Source organism: Vicia villosa, linkage group LG4 (genome assembly GCF_029867415.1).
Source record: "Vicia villosa cultivar HV-30 ecotype Madison, WI linkage group LG4, Vvil1.0, whole genome shotgun sequence".
In the NCBI taxonomy this organism is placed as follows: domain Eukaryota; kingdom Viridiplantae; phylum Streptophyta; class Magnoliopsida; order Fabales; family Fabaceae; genus Vicia; species Vicia villosa.
Window position 1 is genome coordinate 22,085,558 of NC_081183.1, and position 17,765 is coordinate 22,103,322.

General features: G+C 35.6%; 2 protein-coding genes across 2 annotated transcripts; both read left to right on the top strand.

Moving 5' to 3' along the window:
• The first annotated feature begins 260 nt into the window (after positions 1–260).
• Positions 261–1,850, top strand: LOC131596872 (uncharacterized). The gene is made up of 4 exons (XM_058869608.1): positions 261–342; positions 526–815; positions 962–1,367; positions 1,456–1,850. Exons 1-4 carry the CDS (start codon positions 261–263, stop codon positions 1,848–1,850), a joined length of 1,173 nt encoding a protein of 390 aa, XP_058725591.1.
• Positions 1,851–16,418: 14,568 nt separating this feature from the next.
• Positions 16,419–17,550, top strand: LOC131596873 (factor of DNA methylation 4-like). Its single transcript, XM_058869609.1, has 2 exons — positions 16,419–17,390; positions 17,488–17,550. The coding sequence occupies exons 1-2, from the start codon at positions 16,419–16,421 to the stop codon at positions 17,548–17,550; spliced, it is 1,035 nt and encodes a 344-aa protein (XP_058725592.1).
• The last annotated feature ends 215 nt before the right edge of the window (positions 17,551–17,765 follow it).

The window sequence follows — 17,765 nt, forward strand, 5'->3', positions numbered from 1 at the left end:
AGGCTATGTAACTTATTTGGAATAAAATGACATTTGCTAATACATAAGGGGAAATTTTTGGGGTAAGACAATTTCTCTTATATTGTTATGATATCTCATCTCTTTTGTTTGAATGTTACCGTTATATGGGTAACATATAAATGAAATGAAGTAGCTAAGATATGGATCAGACTATGCAGAATTAGCCTAACGTTGGTGTGATTGACGAGTCCCGCAGCTTGGCAATTTTCTAGAGGGATAACCCGCCTACTTTCAAGGGCATGTATGATCGTGATAGGGAACAAGCTTTGCTCAAAGAGATGGTAAATTTTCAAGGTGATGGATTGCTCTGTAACGCAGAAGGTAAGATGTGGTACCCATATGCTGGTTGGAGAGGTTGGTGACTTATGGCTTGAAATTCATCAGAGGGTAGAAGTTGCGGGAGAGATTATTACTTGGACTGTGTTCAACAGAGAATTTCTGAGGAAGTAATTTTCGGAAAATGTCTGTGGGAAGAAGGAAATTGAATTTCTCGAATTGAAACAGAGAGATTTATCAGTGATAAGTATGCTGCTAGGTTCTCGGAACTAGCAAAGTTTTATCCTCATTATAGTGAAGCAACTGCTGAATTTTTCAAATGCATCAAGTTTGAAAACAGGCTATGCCCAGAAATAAAGGGAATAATTGGATATCAGAAAATTCATAAGTTTCCGGATTTAGTGGATAGATGCAGAACTTACGAAGAGGATAGTAAGGCTCATTACAAGGCCATGAGTGTAAGAGTGGAAAGCAACAACATAATCGTGGGAAACCTTACAATGCTCCAGATAATAAAGGTAAACCAAGAGTTGTTAACTGGAAGAATCCAAGTGGGGGAGGCGCTCCTGCTAACCTTAGATAATTCAGATGTGGTAAGTCGGGTCATAAGAGTAACGAGTGTACTACTGAATTGAATAGGTGTTTCCATTGTGGAAAAGTTTAGCATGAGATAGCTGAATGTAGACACAAACAAGTAATATGTCTTAACTATGGTGAAGAAGGACATATCGGTGCTCAATGTCAGAAACCGAAGCGAGCTCAGACCGGAGGGAAAATTTTTGCTTTAGTTGGGACTCAGATATCTAGCGAAGACCGTTTGATCAGAGGTATATGTTTCATTAATAGTACTCCTTTAATTCTTATTAATATCAGTGCTACTCATTATTTTATTGCTGCTGATTGTGTGGAACGGTTGAGTCTTGTCTTGTCCTCTATAAAGGGAGAAATGGTTGTCAATACTCCATCTAAGGGATTAGTGACTACTTCTCCTATATGTTCGAAGTGTCCTTTGTCAATTTTTGATAGACTTTTATGTGGACTTAGTCTGTTTACCGTTGAACGGTCTCGATGTGATTTTGGGTACGAGCTGGTTGGAATACAATTGTGTACACATTAATTGGTACAACAAATATGTGTGTTTTTTTACTCCTGATGAAGACGGAGAAACTGGGTTCTTATCTTCTAGTCAGTTAAATGAGTTGATGAAAGATGAAGCTCAGGTGTTTGCATTAATGGCCTCTTTGTCTGTTGAGAATCGGGCTACTATTGATGAATTAACAGTAGTGCGAGAATTTGCCAAAGTTTTTCCAAATAAAATTCCAGATGTGCCGCCAGAAAGAGAAGTGGAATTTACTGTTGATCTTGTCACTAGCACCAAACTTGTTTCTAAGGCACCATACAGGATATCAGTATATGAATTAGTAGAGTTGAAGAAGCAATTAGAAGAACTGCTTGAAAAGAAATTTGTGAAACCAAGTGTGTCGCATTGGGGAGCTCCGGTGTTGTTAATAAAGAAGAAGGACGATAGTATGAGACTCTGTGTTGATTACTGACAAATGAATAAAGTTACGATTAAAACCAAATATCCATTTCAGGTGTAACTAGTTGACATATTATGTCAACCGACTGCACTTTACTATTGTAAGTTTTGTTCGACAAATTACCAGAGAGATGTAAGTGGTTGCATTATTTTGTCAACCGATTATATGCACGAGTATTAGTTTTTTCTCTAAACAATAGCTTTCAATCAGAGAAATATTAATGAATATTGTTGTTTTGACTTTTGATAGAGTTGAAAAAAATAGTTTAAATGAGTTGATTCAAGAATTTTATTTGTAAGTTTCAAATCAATTGACCTTACACCCATCAAAATCTTGTGTCGTTTTAATACAAAAATTTGTAACAAATCAAGCTCGTCTAAGATTTTGAAAAATGTTAAAAATGAAAAGGAATAAAAGAGATACAAAAAGTTTGTTATATGACTAGTTTTTGAAAATTTTCTTTAGATTTTAGAATGGATGTTATTTGAGTTTTCTATTTTTTTAAATTAAAGTAAAATATTTCAAAAAAATGTCATGTTAATAATTTTTTATTTTAATTTTTATTCAACAGACGGTTACAAAAAAAATAACCATTTTTTATCTACTTGTTATCTTCTTTTCTTCTCCTTATAAGAAAATGCAGGTCAAACACATTTTTTATAAAATTCTTATGAAAAAAGTAATTTTTTTTTAAATAAAAAATTGAATCAAAGGAGCTTGTAAGAAAAGAGTTGAAATCAATTATTTCGGAGTTTAAAACATGGGGTCGCGGTTCGAATCCCATTAAAAGTACTTTTCTGTAAAAAAATGGCCCTAGTACAATAGACCCATAAGTTTTTCAAATTTTTCTTTAGTTTATATATAAAACATCTAGAGTTATATTTTATTTATTCTTTTTTTTCCTTCTTCTGTTTACATCATCATTTTTGTAGATACTAATAGTGTCCAACTTTTTTTATTTATTTTGTATATTATATCTTGTTTTATTGTATAATAATTTTCAATATTAATAATATTATTAATTTCTTATACTATACATTAATTATATGTTAATACAATAATTAATCAATATGCATATATATATATATATATATATATATATATATATATATATATATATATATATATATATATATATATATTACGAAACAATTTTTAAATTAAAAATAATTTTAAAGTTTTAAAAATAATCATAACTAAACAACTTTAACTTTATTTTAAAAACTCTTATTTTTAACTTTAACTTTAAAGTCAAGTTAGGCCAAACAAACTCTAAATGTTAAATAAACGAGAATAAGGATCTATATTGAAAATATCATTTGGATGTAAGTAAATATAGTATTCTACTAATATTTTACTAATATTACTAATATTGAAAATATCATTTGCATTACCAATTTTCTCAATAAATAAATATAGTATTCTACTAATATACTGCAAAAAAATTGTGTTGCGAAAGGATGTAAGTAACTTTAATACAAATTGAATTTAAAATGAACAAATGCAAAGGTTGAACTCATTGTAAGTTTAAGAGTGCGCCTAAGAGGGGGGGTGAATTAGGTTTTCAAAGATTTATCCGGTTTTTAGAATACTTGTACTTAATTTTGGTTAAGTGTTTGAAGGTTTTTGAATGGTTCTTTTCTTTTCTTGATAATAGTGATGAAAGCGGTAAATTGCGGAAAAGTAAAGAACACAACGATATATACTGGTTCCCCTCACAATCCGAGAGTACTCCAGTCCCCTTTCAAACACGAAAGAGATTTTACTATTGTTAGATCTTTGTACAAGACTATACCAAGACTCCTCCTACAATCTTCTAACAAAACCACCAAGAACAATCCTCTATGATTTTTCACTAACTTGTTTCCAACAATCCTGGACAAACAAGATTTCAACCACCAAGAATAATCCTCTTGGATTTACTATCTTGATTATGAGAACAATCCTCTCACTAATCAATAACCCTTGCTTTCAACAATCCTGAATAGCAAGTCAATAATAATGAATATATTTGAGTAGAACTGTTAATGAACATATATCAATCTATAAGATTGATCTTCTCTTTCAAGCAAGACAATTTACAATGATATAATAGTGCTCAAGTGTTTATGTATGAATGAGAAACTTTTCTAACAATGTGTAGAAAAAGTTTCAATGAAAGTTCAAGTATGAAACACTTGTATGAAAATATATGATGAAAATATATGATCAAAAATGTGGTAAATTGTAATGAAAGAGGTGTGATTTAAATCTGAAGTTTATGGTATTTATATAGGTATTTACGCCCTTTAGAAAGAGTATAAAATGATCAACCAATGCAATGTTTAAGGTTTGAGAATATATTTTCGTTTGGATGAAAACATGCAATGGAAAAACACACTGGTTCAGTAGGAACCGGTTCCTGCATAGGACAACCCGGTTCCTGCTGAACGTTACAGCAGAAATATTCAAATTTTGAACTGAGGAACCGGTTCCCACCTAGGGACAACCCGGTTCCCCATAGTAAACCACAGAATGTTGAAAACTGAGAATGCTGGGAACCGGTTCCCACCTGGGACAACCCGGTTCCTGGAACCTTTACTTAGGATTTTGACTTTGAAAAAGGTTTCAACAAGAGTTTACTTTGGAGTGAAACTTATGCCATGCATATATAAGTTTGAGTATGTATGAATGAAAGTTTATATGATTTTTGAGCACTAAGAAATATCAATGTAAAAGGAATTTAGCTTGTACCATTATGACATGAAGATCAATCAATCAAAGCTAATCTCCATGAAAGTTGCAATCTTGAACCATAGCTAATTTGATCTTTTTGCTCATCCTTTATCGATGCATGCTCATGATAGTTGTCTTCATCAAAACATAGTATTGTAGAAGCTTGCCTTCACATTCTCCCCCTTTTTGATGATGACAACCTTTGAAATATGAAGTGTAATGTTCTTATGTGAATGCTCCCCCTAAATTTGATAACTCCCCCTTGATCAAAGCTCTCCCTTGATTTATAGAGAATTTAACTTCTTTATGGCTGCAAATGTTAGAGACAAGCAAGCATACACATACACACAAATATCTTCTCCCCCTTTGTCATTATCAAAAAGGATGGGAAAAAGATAAATTATTATAAAATATGAACACAATTAATTCTTTACCTATGAGTTTTACCTCATGAGTGACTTCATCAAACATTCATCTTTGATTAATATTATTTTGAAGCCTTTGTTACAAAGTTGGCTTTGGCTTAGAAGATTTTGCTTTAGTCTTTCAACATAAAGTAAGTCTTCAATTGATATGAAAGTTAGTACTGCAACTTTGACAATGCCAAGAATTCTTCCTTTAAGGTATTCTCCATATGTGAAATCACCCTTGGACTTTATAACTAGATTTGAAAGTTAGTTTATGTCTCCCATCAAATGCTTAGAACCACCACTTGTCAAAAAATACCATAGATTTTAAGTGGTCCTTAAGCAAACCTACAAAACAAATTAAGTTTGATTTGGTACCCAATATGCTTTGGGTCCATCATAGTTAGTTCCTTTCTTCACCCATACATAATGTCCACTAGGAACACTAAAGTTCCTTACATAACAAGAATTGGGCGTGTGACCAATAATACCACAATAAAAACAAGTAGGTTCAAAGTTGCTTTTATATCTAGGAACATATGGTTTCTTTTTAGGAAACCTTTTAGGATGATGATGAACCTTTTTTGCTTTATCCAATTTGTTGAATTGTTCACTTGCCTTCACAAAGATAGTTTTACTAGTACTTGGTTTAGACTTTGCATATCCAAGACCACTTTTATCATTAGGGAATCTTTGTTGCCTAAGGACACCTTCCAACCCAATTTGTCCTTTTTCATACCTTTCAAGGACTCTCTTTAATTGAAAAATTTGAAAAGAAAGTGATTCACAATTCTTGCATGCAACACTATCTTCTTGAACACTAATCATTTTTTCTTTGTCATCTTTTTGTTCTTCTTCAATTATCTTAACCTTCTCTTCTAAAGATGATATTATTTTCTTTTGAGAAGAGATAGTTTTATAGAGAATTTTGCACTCATTTAACAATTCATTTATAGCATCTTGAACATCATTATCAAAAAGAGAAAATTCATTACTAACCTCATTGTCTTCATCATCAGAATGGCGTGTTGCTACCAATGCAAGATTCGCATGTTCTTCATCTGAAGATGAACTTATTTCATTGTCATCCCATGCTACATATGCTTTCTTTGATTTTTTATCCTTATTTTTCTTGAAGTATTTGTTCTTCTTTTCAATTTTAGGGCATTCACTTTTGACATGTCCTCTTTCTCCACATTCAAAGCATTTAATCTTCCTTGTTGGTGCTTCCTCTTTAATGATCTCCTTTTTCTTTTCTTTTCTTAGAAATTTTTCAAACTTTTTGATAAACTCATTATCTTCTTCACTAGTGGATTCATCCTCTTGATTGCTATCATGATGTTTGACTCTTGTCTTCAAGGCAATATCTTTTGAATCTTTTATTTGAATTTCATGCGTTTCAAGTCTTCCGAGTTCTGTTTCATATTCTTGAAGTTTACCGAACAAGGTTGCAGAAGTCATCTTTGATAGATTCTTTTTCTCGGATATCGCCGTTACTTTCGGTTGCCATTCTCTCGTTAAAGATCTAAGCACTTTTAAATTTAGTTCTTCGCTAGTGAGGGTCTTACCAAGTGCCTTCAAGTGATTTGTCAAATGAACGAATCGTTTTTGCAATTCGAGAATAGTTTCTCTAGGCTTCATTCTAAACAGTTCGTATTCTTGACTTAAGGTATTCAATCTTGATCTTTTAACTTCGGTGGTACCTTCATGAGTTTCTCCAAGAGTATCCCATATTTCCTTTGCGGTTGTACATGCCGATACTCGGAAAAATTCATCCATACTAAGAGCACCTTGAAGAAGATTGACCGCCTTTTTGTCAGCAAGAACCTTCTTTCTATCATCATCGTTCCATGAAACTTTAAGCTTTGTTGATTCAACACCATCGACAACAGTTGTAGAAACAAATGGACCATTTTGGACTGCTTCCCATACTTCTTCTCCTTGTGCTTCTAAGTGAGCCTTCATTCGGATTTTCCAAAAGTCAAAGTATTCACCACAAAATAATGGAGGCTTGTTGTTACTACCACCATCTCTAAAAACTGGATTTTGATTTGCGGAAGTCATTCTGGATCTTTAGAACAGGTTACCTATAACCTGCTCTGATGCCAATTGTAAGTTTAAGAGTGCGCCTAAGAGGGGGGTGAATTAGGTTTTCAAAGATTTATCCGGTTTTTAGAATACTTGTACTTATTTTTGGTTAAGTGTTTGAAGGTTTTTGAATGGTTCTTTTCTTTTCTTGATAATAGTGATGAAAGCGGTAAATTGCGGAAAAGTAAAGAACACAACGATATATACTGGTTCCCCTCACAATCCGAGAGTACTCCAATCCCCTTTCAAACACGAAAGAGATTTTACTATTGTTAGATCTTTGTACAAGACTATACCAAGACTCCTCCTACAATCTTCTAACAAAACCACCAAGAACAATCCTCTTGGATTTTTCACTAACTTGTTTCCAACAATCCTGGACAAACAAGATTTCAACCACCAAGAATAATCCTCTTGGATTTACTATCTTGATTATGAGAACAATCCTCTCACTAATCAATAACCCTTGCTTTCAACAATCCTGAATAGCAAGTCAATAATAATGAATATATTTGAGTAGAAATGTTAATGAACATATATCAATCTATAAGATTGATCTTCTCTTTCAAGCAAGACAATTTACAATGATATAATAGTGCTCAAGTGTTTATAGATGAATGAGAAACTTTTCTAACAATGTGTAGAAAAAGTTTCAATGAAAGTTCAAGTATGAAACACTTGTATGAAAATATATGATGAAAATATATGATCAAAAATGTGATAAATTGTAATGAAAGAGGTGTGATTTAAATCTGAAGTTTATGGTATTTATATAGGTATTTACACCCTTTAGAAAGAGTATAAAATGATCAACCAATGCAATGTTTAAGGTTTGAGAATATATTTTCGTTTGGATGAAAACATGCAATGGAAAAACACACTGGTTCAGTAGGAACCGGTTCCTGCATAGGACAACCCGGTTCCTGCTAAACGTTACAGCAGAAATATTCAAATTTTGAACTGAGGAACCGGTTCCCACCTAGGGACAACCCGGTTCCCCATTGTAAACCACAGAATGCTGAAAACTGAGAATGCTGGGAACCGGTTCCCACCTGGGACAACCCGGTTCCTGGAACCTTTACTTAGGATTTTGACTTTGAAAAAGGTTTCAACAAGAGTTTACTTTGGAGTGAAACTTATGCCATGCATATATAAGTTTGAGTATGTATGAATGAAAGTTTATATGATTTTTGAGCACTAAGAAATATCAATGTAAAAGGAATTTAGCTTGTACCATTATGACATGAAGATCAATCAATCAAAGCTAATCTCCATGAAAGTTGCAATCTTGAACCATAGCTAATTTGATCTTTTTGCTCATCCTTTATTGATGCATGCTCATGATAGTTGTCTTCATCAAAACATAGTATTGTAGAAGCATGCCTTCACATTCTCCCTCTTTTTGATGATGACAACCTTTGAAATATGAAGTGTAATGTTCTTATGTGAATGCTCCCCCTAAATTTGATAACTCCCCCTTGATCAAATCTCTCCCTTGATTTATAGAGAATTTAACTTCTTTATGGCTGCAAATGTTAGAGACAAGCAAGCATACACATACACACAAATATCTTCTCCCCCTTTGTCATTATCAAAAAGGATGGGAAAAAGATAAATTATTATAAAATATGAACACAATTAATTCTTTACCTATGAGTTTTACCTCATGAGTGACTTCATCAAACATTCATCTTTGATGAATATTATTTTGAAGCCTTTGTTACAAAGTTGGCTTTGGCTTAGAAGATTTTGCTTTAGTCTTTCTACATAAAGTAAGTCTTCAATTGATATGAAAGTTAGTACTGCAACTTTGACAATGCCAAGAATTCTTCCTTTAAGGTATTCTCCATATGTGAAATCACCCTTGGACTTTATAACTAGATTTGAAAGTTAGTTTATGTCTCCCATCAAATGCTTAGAACCACCACTTGTCAAAAAATACCATAGATTTTAAGTGGTCCTTAAGCAAACCTACAAAACAAATTAAGTTTGATTTGGTACCCAATGTGCTTTGGGTCCATCATAGTTAGTTCCTTTCTTCACCCATACATAATGTCCACTAGGAACACTAAAGTTCCTTACATAACAAGAATTGGGTGTGTGACCAATAATACCACAATAAAAACAAGTAGGTTCAAAGTTGCTTTTATATCTAGGAACATATGGTTTCTTTTTAGGAAACCTTTTAGGATGATGATGAACCTTTTTTGCTTTATCCAATTTGTTGAATTGTTCACTTGCCTTCACAAAGATAGTTTTACTAGTACTTGGTTTAGACTTTGCATATCCAAGACCACTTTTATCATTAGGGAATCTTTTTTGCCTAAGGACACCTTCCAACCCAATTTGTCCTTTTTCATACCTTTCAAGGACTCTCTTTAATTGAACAATTTGAAAAGAAAGTGATTCACAATTCTTGCATGCAACACTATCTTCTTGAACACTAATCATTTTTTCTTTGTCATCTTTTTGTTCTTCTTCAATTATCTTAACCTTCTCTTCTAAAGATGATATTATTTTCTTTTGAGAAGAGATAGTTTTATAGAGAATTTTGCACTCATTTAACAATTCATTTATAGCATCTTGAACATCATTATCAAAAAGAGAAAATTCATTACTAACCTCATTGTCTTCATCATCAGAATGGCGTGTTGCTACCAATGCAAGATTCGCATGTTCTTCATCTGAAGATGAACTTATTTCATTGTCATCCCATGCTACATATGCTTTCTTTGATTTTTTATCCTTATTTTTCTTGAAGTATTTGTTCTTCTTTTCAAGTTTAGGGCATTCACTTTTGACATGTCCTCTTTCTCCACATTCAAAGCATTTAATCTTCCTTGTTGGTGCTTCCTCTTTAATGATCTCCTTTTTCTTTTCTTTTCTTGGAAATTTTTCAAACTTTTTGATAAACTCATTATCTTCTTCACTAGTGGATTCATCCTCTTGATTGCTATCATGATGTTTGACTCTTGTCTTCAAGGCAATATCTTTTGAATCTTTTATTTGAATTTCATGCGTTTCAAGTCTTCCGAGTTCTGTTTCATATTCTTGAAGTTTACCGAACAAGGTTGCAGAAGTCATCTTTGATAGATTCTTTTTCTCGGATATCGCCGTTACTTTCGGTTTCCATTCTCTCGTTAAAGATCTAAGCACTTTTAAATTTAGTTCTTCGCTAGTGAGGGTCTTACCAAGTGCCTTCAAGTGATTTGTCAAATCAACGAATCGTTTTTGCAATTCGAGAATAGTTTCTCTAGGCTTCATTCTAAACAGTTCGTATTCTTGACTTAAGGTATTCAATCTTGATCTTTTAACTTCGGTGGTACCTTCATGAGTTTCTACAAGAGTATTCCATATTTCCTTTGCGGTTGTACATGCCGATACTCGGAAAAATTCATCCATACTAAGAGCACCTTGAAGAAGATTGACCGCCTTTTTGTCAGCAAGAACCTTCTTTCTATCATCATCGTTCCATGAAACTTTAAGCTTTGTTGATTCAACACCATCGACAACAGTTGTAGGAACAAATGGACCATTTTGGACTGCTTCCCATACTTCTTCTCCTTGTGCTTCTAAGTGAGCCTTCATTCGGATTTTCCAAAAGTCAAAGTATTCACCACAAAATAATGGAGGCTTGTTGTTACTACCACCATCTCTAAAAACTGGATTTTGATTTGCGGAAGTCATTCTGGATCTTTAGAACAGGTTACCTATAACCTGCTCTGATGCCAATTGTAAGTTTAAGAGTGCGCCTAAGAGGGGGGTGAATTAGGTTTTCAAAGATTTATCCGGTTTTTAGAATACTTGTACTTATTTTTGGTTAAGTGTTTGAAGGTTTTTGAATGGTTCTTTTCTTTTCTTGATAATAGTGATGAAAGCGGTAAATTGCGGAAAAGTAAAGAACACAACGATATATACTGGTTCCCCTCACAATCCGAGAGTACTCCAGTCCCCTTTCAAACACGAAAGAGATTTTACTATTGTTAGATCTTTGTACAAGACTATACCAAGACTCCTCCTACAATCTTCTAACAAAACCACCAAGAACAATCCTCTTGGATTTTTCACTAACTTGTTTCCAACAATCCTGGACAAACAAGATTTCAACCACCAAGAATAATCCTCTTGGATTTACTATCTTGATTATGAGAACAATCCTCTCACTAATCAATAACCCTTGCTTTCAACAATCCTGAATAGCAAGTCAATAATAATGAATATATTTGAGTAGAAATGTTAATGAACATATATCAATCTATAAGATTGATCTTCTCTTTCAAGAAAGACAATTTACAATGATATAATAGTGCTCAAGTGTTTATGTATGAATGAGAAACTTTTCTAACAATGTGTAGAAAAAGTTTCAATGAAAGTTCAAGTATGAAACACTTGTATGAAAATATATGATGAAAATATATGATCAAAAATGTGGTAAATTGTAATGAAAGAGGTGTGATTTAAATCTGAATTTTATGGTATTTATATAGGTATTTACACCCTTTAGAAAGAGTATAAAATGATCAACCAATGCAATGTTTAAGGTTTGAGAATATATTTTCGTTTGGATGAAAACATGCAATGGAAAAACACACTGGTTCAGTAGGAACCGGTTCCTGCATAGGACAACCCGGTTCCTGCTGAACGTTACAGCAGAAATATTCAAATTTTGAACTGAGGAACCGGTTCCCACCTAGGGACAACCCAGTTCCCCATAGTAAACCACAGAATGCTGAAAACTGAGAATGCTGGGAACCGGTTCCCACCTGGGACAACCCGGTTCCTAGAACCTTTACTTAGGATTCTGACTTTGAAAAAGGTTTTAACAAGAGTTTACTTTGGAGTGAAACTTATGCCATGCATATATAAGTTTGAGTATGTATGAATGAAAGTTTATATGATTTTTGAGCACTAAGAAATATCAATGTAAAAGGAATTTAGCTTGTACCATTATGACATGAAGATCAATCAATCAAAGCTAATCTCCATGAAAGTTGCAATCTTGAACCATAGCTAATTTGATCTTTTTGCTCATCCTTTTCTGATGCATGCTCATGATAGTTGTCTTCATCAAAACATAGTATTGTAGAAGCTTGCCTTCACACTCATGACCATTGATCATAGAGGACACGCCTCTACAACTGAACTGGCGCACTGTTAGTAACTTTATTTAAACGTTAATCAACAACACTTTCTTTATCATCAACACTTTCAAATTTCTTTTATCTAGTCTGCTATATTGTTTTCGACAACCACATATTTCCAGGACCCTAATAACAACGGCATTGTCGCTGGTGAGTTGCTTGAAGCGAGCAGGAGTGTCCATCTCCTATATTCTCCGAGCCTTATCGGAGGAGACAGACAGAGGAAATCGCTTAAGGTATTTTCTGTCTTTGAAACAAGGAGGGAGAACGAATGCATGGTCAAGCTCTAAACCGGACGTCTCCTCACGAGTTTCCTCGCCCCGCCGTTGCCTCTTCGGAGTCCTCCCGACGGTACCCCCTCGGCATCTAAATGGACCATTGGAGAGCCGGTCGACCCGGAGTTATCGCCTGGGGGCCCTGTCCGAACCTTGTTCTTTGCCCGAAGCCTCTTGGCATCCTGAGCCATCTTTATAACTTTGTCGTCCTTCGTCGGCATTCCATCTGAAAAAAAAAACAAACGATTTAGCGGGGAACATTAATCAGAAATCCAAAAGAAGAATAACCCAAGTACAACCTAGCAGAGCCCTAGTCTCCTCGGGTGTCTTGCATGAGAGAAAGGCCTTCGTATTTATCACCCGGGTCTCAACCATCACTTCGCCTTGCTCGTTCAAAATGGGATCGTTGATCCTCTTCACCCATTGAGCCAGAGAGAAGCTGTCGACATACTTGCAGAGGATCGCGAACGACGCAACATCCTGCTCATCCAAATCCCCGTCTTCCCAGGCATAATGTTTTTGAGGGGCATTAAAATAACCTTCCCACCAGAAAAAAGGAAATATACTGCAGAGCTTTATCCTCACCGCCCCGGTCTCGTCACGCTCCGGGCTACCATCCTCGCCACACACAGTCACCAACTTAGCCAACGAAGTATACGCTGCCTGACTCAGCAGATGAACATCATAATAACGGTCTTTAAAATCTTTGACCGAGTCGACGTACATCTTGAAGAGTTTTCGGTCGGCGTTCTTGAAGGAGACCCAGCTATAGCGTCCTTCAACCGGCTGCCTTTGAACGCGAAAACAACGGCCGAACAAGGTAGTAGTAGCGCCGATGTTGAGATACTCCCAGACGATCTCAAAAGCCCGCATAAAAGCAAAAGCATTCGGGTGCAGTTGAGACGGCGCCAGGCTAAGGCTGGTCAGCAAACCTACTTGAAAACTAGAGAAAGGCAGAAGAAAACCAAGCTCCCTAAAGACATATTTATACATAGCAAAACTGTCCCCGACAAAACGAGAATAAATTCAGTCAGTTACTAACGGACATTCGACCTTAAAATTTCAAGGGTCGCTCGAACCCCTATTTTCGATCTCTCAGAAAGCCCCGCTCAGAGACTCGGTATATCTTGAGACCACAGTCATAGGCTCATCAGCAAACCAGCCTAAATCCACCTCACACTCATAATCAAATATCAGAGTTCCTTCCTCGGCCTCGGGGCCGGACGAACCCCCCTCACCTTCCTCTTCTATGTCAGATAGATGCGGGCTCACTATCTCGACATCCGAGGTGCTCATGGTCGTATCCTGCGAACTAGACCCCGAACTAGATTCCGAGCTAGATCCCGAGCTGGACTCACCTGCATGCAGAAGGAAAAAATGAATTCGATGGTTTATCAAATCCACCTCCCACCGTAACACAAATGAAAGGGTAGAGCGGTGAGCGGCAGAGCCACCTGGCAAAACCCTTGTCAAGGACACTCTTGTCCGCCAGCCGAGGATCCCCTCCGATAAAACTTAACAAAATACAAAAACATTACGCATTTTAGTCCTACACGGTACGTCCGAGGAAACTCTGGGACACACCGGGCATCATCATGGATGAGCCGACCGGATACTGGGAGCTCCCGAGGAAAAACATGAAGGCACCGACCAAACCCATGAATCTGCCGAGCCGAAACATGGATTTGTCGGGCCGGATCAAAAAAATCAACTAACTAATGACCCATCCCCCAAGCATAGCTTGAATAACCCGGGGAAAGGGCAATGCCTTTGAGTTTCTCTAAGAGAAAACGCCGATGTAGATGATAAAGGGGGTGGGGACTCGTTCCGCAAACCCCGTAAAATCAGCAAAAAGAACTTGAAATCACAAGTTAGGTTCGTAATAGTACCTAATGTTGACATGATTCAAGCAACTGAAGCGTGGTCCTGAGTGGATGTTGCTGAAGCGATGAAGTTCTTGAAGCTATCAATATGAGGCCGAGGACACAAAACAGAGCTTAAAACCCTAAATGGTGGGGTTTAAGCCTTTTTATAAGAGGGACGCTCGGAAAAAGAAATGTCACGCCGGCTGACACATCCATCCTAGGCGCCACCATCTACCCCTCAATAATCATTGCCTCATTTATTAGCTGCCACGTCAGCAAGTGTTAGGCACGCGCGACTCTACACCTTCCTCCCAGGAACGGCTTCACACGGGCGTGACCTGCAGACGGGGACTAACTGAGTATGGGTCGGGCATATGCAAAGTCGAAGCTTCCTGCTCGGAAACTCCGACTTGGGGGGCTTCTGTTTTGGACTGGGCCAAGATTCGGCCTAGTCTACTTTCGACCGACTTGGCCTTGGAGGCCCAAACCATTCCTAACCCATAAGGAGCAAACAGTGCTCGACATAAGGTGCTCCCCGCGAGCATCCCACATGACGAGCATGCCGAGGACCCAAGCATACCAAGCGCGTTCCCAACGAGCGTCTCCTCGTCCGAGGACCTTTCTCCTATTTTCCCTATGCCGAAGACCCTCTTCCTCGTAGGGTTCCTTCACATCCAACCCCCCGAGTAATACGGAGTCCACGTAGTCCCTAAAAGACACCGTCTCCCTCAAACTTCAGAGTGGTTGATCAGGAAGGAGAGCACTCATGCACCTCCGATATTTCCGCCTAGGAATCCTGGCAGTCTCCTAATTGGGTCTGGGTATCCAGTCTAGTAGCGAGATCTTAGCCCAGCGCTGGAGGCTATAAATACCCTCTTTCACTAGAGGGTCAGGTATTCATTCTCTTCTAACCTTTAGCTTGTACTTGCGCTCTAATTGCTCGTATTCTTAGTTTGGCATCAGAGTACCTTGCAGGTACACCCCCCCAGTTCACAGAAGTTCCAGATCGTAGTAGGCCTTGAAGATCCATCTGATCAGGTAAGATCAAGTGATAACATTAGCGTGGAATACAAGTAACAAAGGACCCAAAACCCTAGCATAAAGAACTCAATCCTAGCGTACAAAACTTGTTGTCAAACATGAGAAATGAGTCTCGTTAAATAGTAATGCATTATGGGCTTTTCTCTATAAAAATCTTTAAAAAAAAGATTTGTTATATTTTGAATTTAAATTTAAATCTTTAATGTGATTTGATCTTCATCTACATTATTTAAAAACTTTAACAATTAATATTAAATATGGTATACATGGATTGAAAATGATATCACTAACATACCTCTTTAATCTTTAATTTAATTATTTAATTTTTAATTTAACAATTTAAACTTAATTGTAAAATTAGGAATTAATTAACAAAAACTAAATAGTTAAATTATTAAATTGAAACTAAAACTACTAGTGAAAAATTTATACGAACTATAATTTAAAAGAAAATTTTATGGGCTGAAATTTAAAATAAATTTTAAATGAACTAAAAATTGAAGTTATTGTATTTTAAAAAAATAAATCATATTTAATCCAAAATATAAAATTAAATTATCACTTATTGCTGAATAGAATATTTAATTTCAAAATAACTAAAGAGTTTAAATCAATTTTTTTTATAAATTACTAAAAGATATATATATATATATATATATATATATATATATATATATATATATATATATATATATATATATATATATATATATATATATTTATAAGATTCGAATTAGTTAATCTTATCCAAAGCCCATTAAATTGTTGCAAATATTGCTGCCCATTAATTGACTTCCGAAGAGTTCTCAATATATAACACTGAGGAGGGAACGTATTAACTGCAAAGATTGTTTTACGAAAAGGAGTAACGAAAATCTGAATGAACAAACGCAAAGTTTGAACTCGGACACGCTTCTACCACACACTGTTTGCAACTTTATTTAAACTTAATCAACAACACCTTCTTCATCAATCAAAACTTTCAATTTTTTCTTTCTTTCTACTACTGCAATATTTATATTTTTTTAAACAACCATAAATTTCCAACATGATGAACCGAAAAGTAGAATATACTCGTGAATCTGGTTTGGAATACTACGAGGGTAGATATTACAGTGAGTTGAAAGATAATTACTACAAGTTGGAAGTCTCGGACTCGACATTTAGGTGTCCGTTCTGTCTCAACAAGGATTATTATTCTTTGACTGACCTTTCAAGACATGCTTCAAGAATTGTTGCTGATGTGCATGGTGAGACTGTGAAAGAAATTGGTAAACATTATGCCCTTGTAAGGTATCTTGACTCTAAAATTTCTGAAAATAAGTCAAATGTTGATGATACTCTTAAGTCACTTAATGAGAATGCTGCTGAAGATGAGTTGTTTGTTTGGCCTTGGATGGTAGTTATGGCAAACAATGTTACAAAATTTGACCCGAACTCTCGTAAGTATGTAGGAAAGAGTAGTAAGAAAATTAAGGAGGAACTTATTGCTCAAGGGTTTAAGCCGCTGAAAGTTACAACACCGTGGAATATTAGAGGGCAAACAAAGTTTGTGATAGTTGAATTTGGAAATGAATGGGATGGTTTCGCCAATGCCATGTCGCTAGAGAGAAGCTTTGAAGCAGAACATTGTGGCAAGAGAGATTACTTGGGTTCAAGGGAACGAGGAGATAAACTCTTTGGGTGGATGGGACGTAGTGATGACTATAACTCCAGTGACGTTGTTGGCAAACACCTTAGCGAAAAAGGATATTTGAAAACTATTTCCGGAAAAGAAGCTGAGGATAAAAGGAAAGCCTTGAAGCTTCAATCTAGTTTGGAAAACACTTTAACGCAAAAGAAGAAGGAATTGGAAGAAATAAAAACAAAGTATGACGAGATGGTTGATATTAAGCTAGTTGCGGAGGCATCCAAGAGAAAGGTTTCTGCTGAAGAGAATTGGAAAGCATCTAGGATTAAACTTGATGATGAAAGGAAAATGAAAGCAACTCAGTGGAATGATTATCAAGGGAATTCCAAGGTATGACTTGTAGATTGTTTAAGGTTAATGTTTCTTTTCAGGATGCAAACTTCATAGGCCATGATTTTGATATGTTTTTGATATATGTTGCATGCAGGAGATATTAGATGAAAATGATGAAAAACAATGGAAATTGTCCAAACAAAAGAAGGACTGTTAAACTTCAGCAGACCATAAATCAAAGTGAAAACCTAAGCAATGAGGGATGCAATGCAAGTCAGATGATTATTATTGTATGAGTAAAAGTTGTTTCTAACTCTTTGAAATATATTTGGTTGTTTATTTCTTCTCAAATTAATGCATCAAAATCTTTTAGTAGTATAAAAACCCTAGAAAAAGCTTTCAGTAGTATATAAAGTATAAACCCTTGAAACC

Bases quoted from the DNA above. Each gene is read 5' to 3' on its own strand.
- LOC131596872 (XM_058869608.1), top strand. From the start codon at position 261: ATGTATGATCGTGATAGGGAACAAGCTTTGCTCAAAGAGATGGTAAAT. The intron at 816-961 runs GTAAACCAAGAG...GGAAAAGTTTAG, and splicing joins CAATGCTCCAGATAATAAAG to CATGAGATAGCTGAATGTAG. The intron at 1,368-1,455 runs GTGATTTTGGGT...CTCCTGATGAAG, and splicing joins TACCGTTGAACGGTCTCGAT to ACGGAGAAACTGGGTTCTTA.
- LOC131596873 (XM_058869609.1), top strand. From the start codon at position 16,419: ATGATGAACCGAAAAGTAGAATATACTCGTGAATCTGGTTTGGAATAC. The intron at 17,391-17,487 runs GTATGACTTGTA...TGTTGCATGCAG, and splicing joins ATTATCAAGGGAATTCCAAG to GAGATATTAGATGAAAATGA.